Raw genomic sequence first — 8,656 nt, forward strand, 5'->3', positions numbered from 1 at the left:
ACCTGCATTGACCTCTAGAAGCAATTCTTGCGTAGAAGCAAAGAGATAGGTGGTCCCTGTCCTTCAGTTCAGTCTTTCGGCAACAATTCTGACGAGAATTACCTGTAGACTGGGATGTCTGCCAGTGCTGATAGACCTGTCTGACCGTACGCTTCCATACACCTGCAAATTTAGGACTGTTGGAGACTTCTTTACACATCCTGAGGTCTGCTCTTCGGCTGAACATGCTAGAACGGCCTGATCTGGCCATGTTGGAGAGCGGAACTGCTGATTTCTAACTGTTCTGAGATTTTTTTAAACCCCTACCCAGACTCCTCTGCATCTACAACCTTCTTTCTGAAGACCTCAGGGAGCTCTTTGGATCTGGCCATGGTGATCTTCACTACTCACTTCAACCATCAAGAGCAGATTAGAGTAAATGTCTGAGGTTTAAATAAGACAGACTCCTCCAGAATCTGTACTCTAACCATGTTTTCATTATCTGCAGCTGATTCATTTAGAGACATTTCTTCCGCTGGATGTATTTAGTTATTACCTCCATCTCTAGATATTGTTGAACATATGTTTGAAAAGAAAGAAAGTATTTCATGGCGTGTCCTCATTTATTTTTTAACATGATGGTAATCACATGTGCCATGCCCTGTTTGCATAGTAGCCAGTACTGCAACAAAAAAGGGAATCTGATGTAATACAAACCAGTGATGATGTCATCTAAGGCCTGATTTGGTGAGACGAAGCGTTTCATCATTTAGGAGATGAAAACATCATCACAGTCTTAATGGCTCGTTCACGTTCCCCTCACTGTAACCCTTTTAAGTTACAGTAATCACTGCTTTTCTCCTTTTTACGACAGAACATCAGCGGCTCTCAGAGCGCTGGAGCGATCAGGGAGGAGGAGGAGCTTGAGGAAGAAGACGAAGACGACGAGGACGAAGACGAACTGGCTGGAGACCAGTCCAGCGGCGAATCGGAGGACAGTGAGGAAGACGAGCAGACGGAAGTGAAGGGCAGAGTGAAGGGCAAACTGGAGTGGGACCCCTCTACGTTACCCTATTAACACCCCGCCCCACCTCTCACATGCACACACACACAGGATATATATGCACACAAACACACAAACACACATTTACATGATGCAGACATCTGCGCACATACACACACAGACACACACACACACACACACACACTTTTAATGCCCTCACACACACTTGCACACACACATACACACACATACAGATACCAGAAATTGTTGCCTGATCAATCCAAGACCTTTCATTTATTATTGAACTGACCCACCCTGATCATAACACGTTCGCTGCCACTCACACATACACACACACACACACACTCGGCGTCCTCTAATGCAATGTCTCCCTCTGCTGGTCAACAATGGAATTGCACCCACATATCTACACTCCAATCAAAGAGCTACTGTTAAGTGTTTAAGCAGCCTAATCTTAACAGATCCGAGAAAAGCAAAGACTAATCCAGTGCAGTGCAATGGCATTAACAGGCAGCGTATGGATGCACAAGAATTCCTTAAAGGGAAAACTCCACTTTTTTACCTTTCAGATATTCCACACAATTCAGTGCTTGATATGTAAATCATTCATTGTGGGTTTCTTATGAAATGGTTCACTGTAGAAAACATTATGAGATTGGATTTCTTTGCAGTGGCGATGAATGGAACTAGGGCCACCATGACTACACAACACAAATACAGCCATTTAAAGTAGGGATGTCCCGATCAAGATTTTGAACCCCCCAATCCGATCCGAGTCCCTCAATGCTGACTATCGGCCAATACTGATCTGGTCCAATCTTTTGTGTTTCTATATACAATACAGCCCCACAACCGAGGTAATACGTGCTAATCCACACCAGTAAGTAAACACCAGTAGACCACTGGACTTTTAGTGAACAGTTTCTATAATCAGACTAAATTCTAATCTGATCTACTTTGTTAAACAGTACATACAGTCTGACTGACCTACCCAACCATTCAGCTCCCAGCTCCTTTACAACTCCACAGTCTAATCACTTAGCGTGTGTGTCTATTAGCATTAATAAGCACAAGAAGCACAGTTCTCTTGCTGGTGGAACATTTGGTAGAGCATTTCCACCATAGTCAGGTTTCTGACCAGGCGTAATTCAGTAGTAAAGATGGGGTGGGAGGAACGTTAGATCTTCCCAAAGATCTGCACAACTACAACTGAAACTGGGTGATTTTGGCAGTGCGGGCAAAAACAGAAGAAAATAGACCAACATTTTCTGGAAGAGTGAAGAGTTTAACTTCTCTTCTGAGAGATTAACTCACACACTCTTTACCGGCTGCTCTGGGAGTCGCTTGTTGTAGCTGTGTCACGTTTACAGCGAGGCTCCTTTTCCCCAAACTTTCCATTCCACCTTGAATAGTGCAGCAGTTACGTGCTGCTGCTGATATGTACGCAGTATAACTGCTGCCTTATTTAAGGTGGAATGGAAAGTTAGAATCAGAAGCCTTTAGCTTTAGTTTCGGCTGTTAACTGGTAACGTCGGCACACTTATCAATTCCAGTAAAGCTCTGTTTTGTTTTGCTCACTGAAATAAGGTCACAGGTGAACTCTGTCTTGGGTAGCGACCCTACCAACATTGTGTTTTATTAGAAATGCTGATGATAATAAAATAGTAGTAAACCTTAAGAGAAAATAGTTTTGGGGGAATATTTAGTACCCTTCTGCCTTATATTCCACCTATATTTTATGTTTTCGGTCAAGCAATGCCCTAACAGCCACCTAGGATACCATAGAAACCACATTAAATAGCACAGTGACCACCCAGAAACATCCTAGGAACCCTCCCACACGACATACCAACTTGTAGGCTAGCAGCACCCTACTAATCATCCACACTCCACGCTCTACGAACATGCAAGCAAAATGCTAAAGTGCTAATCACACTGTTGCACATGCTAACAGAACAGCTAACTTCTTCTCCGGCACAGCCTTTTATACAAATAACAACAAACAAAGAACTGTTAGGGTGTGGCTTTTTATCATGTCCTGAATGAGATAACTGCTGCACTCACTCATCGCTCAACTGTGCCAATCGGCAAGGCAGGGCAAGTCATGTCGAATTCGGAAATTCAGAAATCAGACAAAATGATTGAAGCAGAAAAACTCTCTCAAAGCTGGAGGAAGAAACCTTGGGAGAAACCAAGATTTGCATAGGAGTCAAACCACTTATCCAAAGACTGTGGGCCCCCCAGTATAAATGTACACAGTCTGATGCAGATCTTACCAAAGTCAAAGTCCTCTTGATGAGGAATGGCCGGTCCTAAAAATGGGTCAGGTTTACTTCAGCATAACCCTGACCAATCACAATGTTGTTTGCCAGTAATGGAGGACGGTCAGTCACACACGTTCATTAGAATATTAAGACCACGCCCAGGTCTGATTAGCGCATTTCTGCTTTGTGTTTTTTTTTTTAATTGAAACTTTGCTGAACGCTTCACTAAACACCTTTACACAGAGATTCAATATATCAGAATGTGTTCTCAGGGGCTTTAACACCTCATAAGCCCATTATTATGTACCCCCCACCCTGCAATTCATCTGAACCCCACTAGAAGGAACGGTCCATAACATACCAGTGTTATAATTCCATTCACCACCACTGTGATCGGCAAGTTTCTCTAGTACAGAGCATTTCACATCAAACCGTCGAAGCACTCAGAGACCCTGTTTACACCTGGTCACTTCATGTGGGTAGTATCTGGACTGTGTCCTGATAAGATTTCCGCCATGTGCGTTTACACTGGTCAATCAGAAACGCACTAGTCAGTCCGATCGCTGCGGGGGACGGAATATGCAAATACGCTCATTACACGGCAACCAGTTGTTTATGCGTTCAGCCTCTTCCTGGGCTGCGCTAGAGACGGTTGCCCAGCGTCGTACTGCATGGGGAGGAGTTTCGGTGAAACAGATGCCAGGATGAATGTGGCATGTGGCCCAAGTGCATCTCAGACCACCTCCTGAAGTGGTTTGAGTGATCGGATTGTGTCGTGGGTATGTTTACGTTTATGTGACTTATCCTGATATAATCCTGATTCTCAAGACCGATGACCTGGCCAGGTGTAAACAGGGTTCCGAATGACCTGGTTCACATCTTAAGACTGAATTCTGCAGAAATTTGCAAAGACGGGTGGACTTCCCCTTTAACAAAATCAACATCTCGGGGATGGTTTTTGCCTTTTGCTGAATAATTAGATCTTAACATCTTAACGTCTTAACATCAGGTTGCTTGTTATTTTTCCGGAACACGCTGACCTTGGAAGTGACGTAGCTTGGCTGTGTGCGGCATTCCGTTTTGTTTTCTTCTTCCCTTTCGTTCCTCGACTAACAAATAACACCGAAGATTGCATTTACTTGCAATGTGAAATACTTTCGATTGTTTTTTGCAATTAAAAATCTCTATTTTTTTTCATTTGAAATCTAGCAGAAATGTTTATTTTAGATCCTCGGAGAGAGATTTTTGTTCGGCGCGTTTGTCTTTAACAGAGGTATATTAAAAAAATAAAAAGGAAAAAAAAAGAGAGAACTTATTTGGAGACAAAAACAAAGACGTCTAACTCCTTTTGATAGGTTTTCTTTGCCTGTCGTCTTTCTGTTGAACTCTTTAGACTCTGTGGTCATAGATGAAGGAGTGGCTGTACACTTTTATATGCCTGTCTTCTGTAAATAGAGTAGAGTAGTCAAATGGTCTCCCACACCCCTCACGTTTCCACCCCCCTGTCCTCCCACACTCCCACCCACTCACCCACCCACCCCCATGCTACCTGGTTTCGTGTCTACACTTGCTTGCTGTAGAGGACATCCCTCTCCTCTCTCTGTGTGTTAGCAGCTGACCTGTCTTTGTCTGTCCTTCAGCATCTTTCCCGGTTTGAACGCTGTCTTTAACATGCCGTCGTCGCATCGCAGAAGCATCTGGGTTATGTTAGCAGAAAATTACAGGATGGTGGGGGGGAAGGGGGAGTGGGAAGGGGACGACTAGTAGTAGATAAACCAGCTCCTTGAGTATTTGGGCGATGACCCAATTTTGGTCATTTTGCCTCTGTACACCACCACAGGGTTCAACCAAAAAATATCGCATTAACTTTTTAGGAATTATAGCCATTTGCGCACAGTCCCTCCATTTTCACAGACTCAAAAGTAATTGGACAATTGGCTGATGAGCAGTTTCATGGCCAGGTGTGACTGGTACCTTCACGATCCTTCAAACTCCTTCACAACATCTAGTCAAGTCAAGCACACTCTCGAGGAGTTTGCAGACCACTGGTAACACTCAAGAACTAAAGGTGGAGGGATGGCCTATTTTAACTTAACTCCTCCTCTTCCTCAGCCCGTCTCTGCCCTTCTTCTTTTCTGCTCACCTCAGCCACAGGTGGTCTCGGCTCTAGGCACCCACCACCAAGCCGCCTAGAACTCCTGCCCAAAGTCTCCTAAGCACACCTTCCTGTTCCAGCTCAACGGGTGTGGTCCATAGTCAGATTAGTTCTGGAACCATCTTCGTATCTTTGGGCGGATGAAACCAAGATTGGCTTGGTTCATGTTCCAAAGCATAGCACATTATCTGTTAAACATGGTGGAGGCACTGTTATGGCTGCTGGTGGCACATTTTTGGCACTCTGTGAGCCTAAGTAAATGTAGGCATGTTAAAAATAGTGTTGAAATGGGGGGTCTCACTTTCTCTCTTTCCCACCACAAAGAGGAGGAATCCATCCTGTGCATCACAACGACAGTGTAGGCAGAAGTCTTTGAAAGAAAATTGAAGAAATTTGCTCCTTGACCTTTTGTCATGTGTCAAATGTCCCTAGCTTTGACTGACTGTTGAGTTTTACACGACACACTTTATTCCACAAGATCAAAGTAAGGAAAATAAATCTTAAACCAACGAGTCAAACTAATTAATCGAAAGAATCTATCAGGTTTTGTTTGTCTTGTGAAAACGGGGCCATTGTGGCAGGGCAGTTTGGCCCTGTCTGAGAAGTCAGGGAGGATACTCCCATAGTGTCGAGGCCACTGTAGCTGAGATCTGCTCATTTTTCCCTCTACCATCCGATTTAGCCAGGAAAGCTGCCTTTTTGGGTTTCGTTTCGGATCTGTGCATTGGGTTTACACGTAATGTCTGTAGCAGTGGTTAGGATGTTATCATTTTTTGCCATCCACCATGACTCCTGTGCTTGTGATGTCATTGTTGTGAGACGCAACCCTCCCGGTCATGCCTACGTTCGGCTAGATCTTTTTACCACGTGTGTTAATAGAAGAAGAAGAAGAAAAAAAAAACAATTAAAGAAGAAGAAGAAGAATCTTTTGAAAAGATTGACCCTGTAAAATCATGTAAGACTATTCTTTTATATATGTCTCTCTCTCTCCCTCTCTCTCTCTCTTTTGTTTTGTAAAGGTTTACTCTTTCTTTGGTGGTCACTGCAGCACTTTCTGTACATTGACCAATAAAGACTTTCCTTAGAATGAGTGAAAGCGTCTCATTTTCCCTTCCGAGTGCTGAATTGAACCTGTTCTGAGGAAAACGTTTGGAATAACAAATTGCCAGCAGATCTTCGGTCAGGCCCGGGGCTTGGAAAAGGAAGGAAACAGCAGGAAAACATAAAAAAAAACAGATTACAGATTTGCTATGTTGTCAAGACTTCTAACCTTAAATCTGTGCTTGCCATCCATTTACAGTCCTTTTACTGTAGTGGTTCATTGTGACTTAGGGCCACTGTGACAGGCCAGTTAATGAGGTCATAAAGGCCATTCGCTGACTGCTGACTATAGCTTTTGCCCCTTACCAGAAAGTGACAGCTTAGTTAGCAAACCGAGACAGCTCTCTATGGTCCTTCCCTGATTCAGGGTATACGTCTTTGCTTGGTGGAGGCCATAAGCTGGAGAAAAGTGAAAGAGCTCCAAGCCCAAAAACATCAAAGAAACGAGTCCGGTTCTGCATAATTCAGTCATTAAGATGTAAACGAAGTCATTCAGAGTGTTTTCAGCGGAAATGTTCTGTTCTGGACACATTTACTCAGGACTGTTGACAGTGGTGGTGATAGAAACCAGACGCCTTAATGGTTTTACGCTTCGAAAAGGCTACATCCCAGGAAGCCATTACACTTAATGATTACAAGTAGGCTGTCGGACGCCTGGGACACTGTTTCAGAAATGTCTTTTTGGTTTTCACATTTTTAATGTATAGATCTTCACGGCTTTAAATTGCAGAAGGCGTTTGTAAGGCTATGTGACAGTATACGTAACCTTCATGACAGCTGGCTTAAGCCATATTCAGACAGGATTAGGTTTACATGGGGATGTGGAGTAATGTCATTTCACTACAGGATGTCTGTAAAATTTGTGAGCTACTCACTTGGGATAAGAAGTCTCTGCATTAATAACTGAGGTGGGAGTGGATACTCCAAAAAACATGATGATGACAATTCTTAAAGCTTATATGCTTATCCACCTTATTTTCCAATTTGTGTTGGGACCTTTAGTGCTACAGCGAATCAGTTGAAAAAAAGGCTACAACCACAGTGATAGAAATACAGCGAGTTGTAGAATCGCCATCATTAAAAGAAAATGGGAATTTCAGTTGAACGAAAGCAGTGCTACGAGCATATCACCAAAAGATCAGGGCGCTGTGGGATGCCATATAACTATCTGATGCCACCTTCTTGTGGTTGAAGGCGCTAAATCTAAAACATCCACCCAAACATACATATAAACATCTGCTCTTACCGTTTGTGGAGGGGAAACCAGCACCAGAACATCCGTACCCAGAAAAATGTTTGGTTGTGCAGCGTCAGTGAAGCAATCGCATTGGGTGCTTGTCAGGCTGTTGGCTAAATTAGCTCTTAACTTTACCAGCACTTAATAACCAAGTTTCCCCTCCACAAAACAGTAAGAGCAGACGTTTGGGTGGATGTTTGGGTGGATGTTTTAAATTGTAGCCCTTTCAACCGAGCTATGCTCTACATAAGTGTTTCTCAAGCTGGTTCTAGAGGCCCTTATGACATTTAACTTGCACAGTTTAGTGCTTTACCTGCTCCCAACACACCTGATTTAAACTAATCAGCTCATTACCAAGCTCTTTCAGAATTGCAGGGCAGTGTTAAAGCAGGGAATCCGCTAAAATGTTTAGGGCAGGGTGCTTCCAGGACCAGGATTGAGGAACACTGCTCTAAATGTGGTTAAATAGTCTGGTTGAATGTTGGGTTAGCACAGCTAGCTTCTTTATGGTCCTTTATGATTAGTGTCCACAGTAGTAGGCTGCTTCCGACTGCATTAGAAACCATTGGAAAGGACCATAAATGACCAGAATTGTGGCAGAATAAGGTGGATAAGCAATTCATGTCTTCATGTATACACATTTCATGTATGTATGCTTTAGGCTACGCTACGCAATGACTTGCCTAAAGCTGCCGGAAGCGGCGTACCTCTGAGGAGCCCTTTGACTCATCTACTGGACAACCCGATGTATCTGTGCCATGCTTGACAAAAGTAAAGGCCTCCTGGAGCGCCTCCATAGTTGAGAAAAGCCACAGAAAACTCCTTTACCCACATGACGATTCACAAGGGATTTAAATAACCTGAGGTTATTTTTATGGCTCGTTTTACAGAAGGTA

The 8,656-nt window shown here is 43.5% G+C and overlaps 1 protein-coding gene across 1 annotated transcript in view; it reads left to right on the forward strand.

Annotated features, from left to right (window-relative positions):
- Positions 1-6,509, forward strand: part of clstn2a (calsyntenin 2a) — a 293,892-nt gene extending 287,383 nt beyond the window's left edge. Inside the window, exon 17 of the mRNA XM_072688297.1 lies at positions 854-6,509. Coding sequence (XP_072544398.1) covers positions 854-1,057 — 204 coding nt within the window. The 3' untranslated portion in view covers positions 1,058-6,509. The remainder of the gene's footprint in view (positions 1-853) is intronic.
- Positions 6,510-8,656: the final 2,147 nt, after the last annotated feature.

The sequence above is a fragment of the Salminus brasiliensis genome, chromosome 9 (genome assembly GCF_030463535.1).
Source record: "Salminus brasiliensis chromosome 9, fSalBra1.hap2, whole genome shotgun sequence".
NCBI lineage: Eukaryota > Metazoa > Chordata > Actinopteri > Characiformes > Bryconidae > Salminus > Salminus brasiliensis.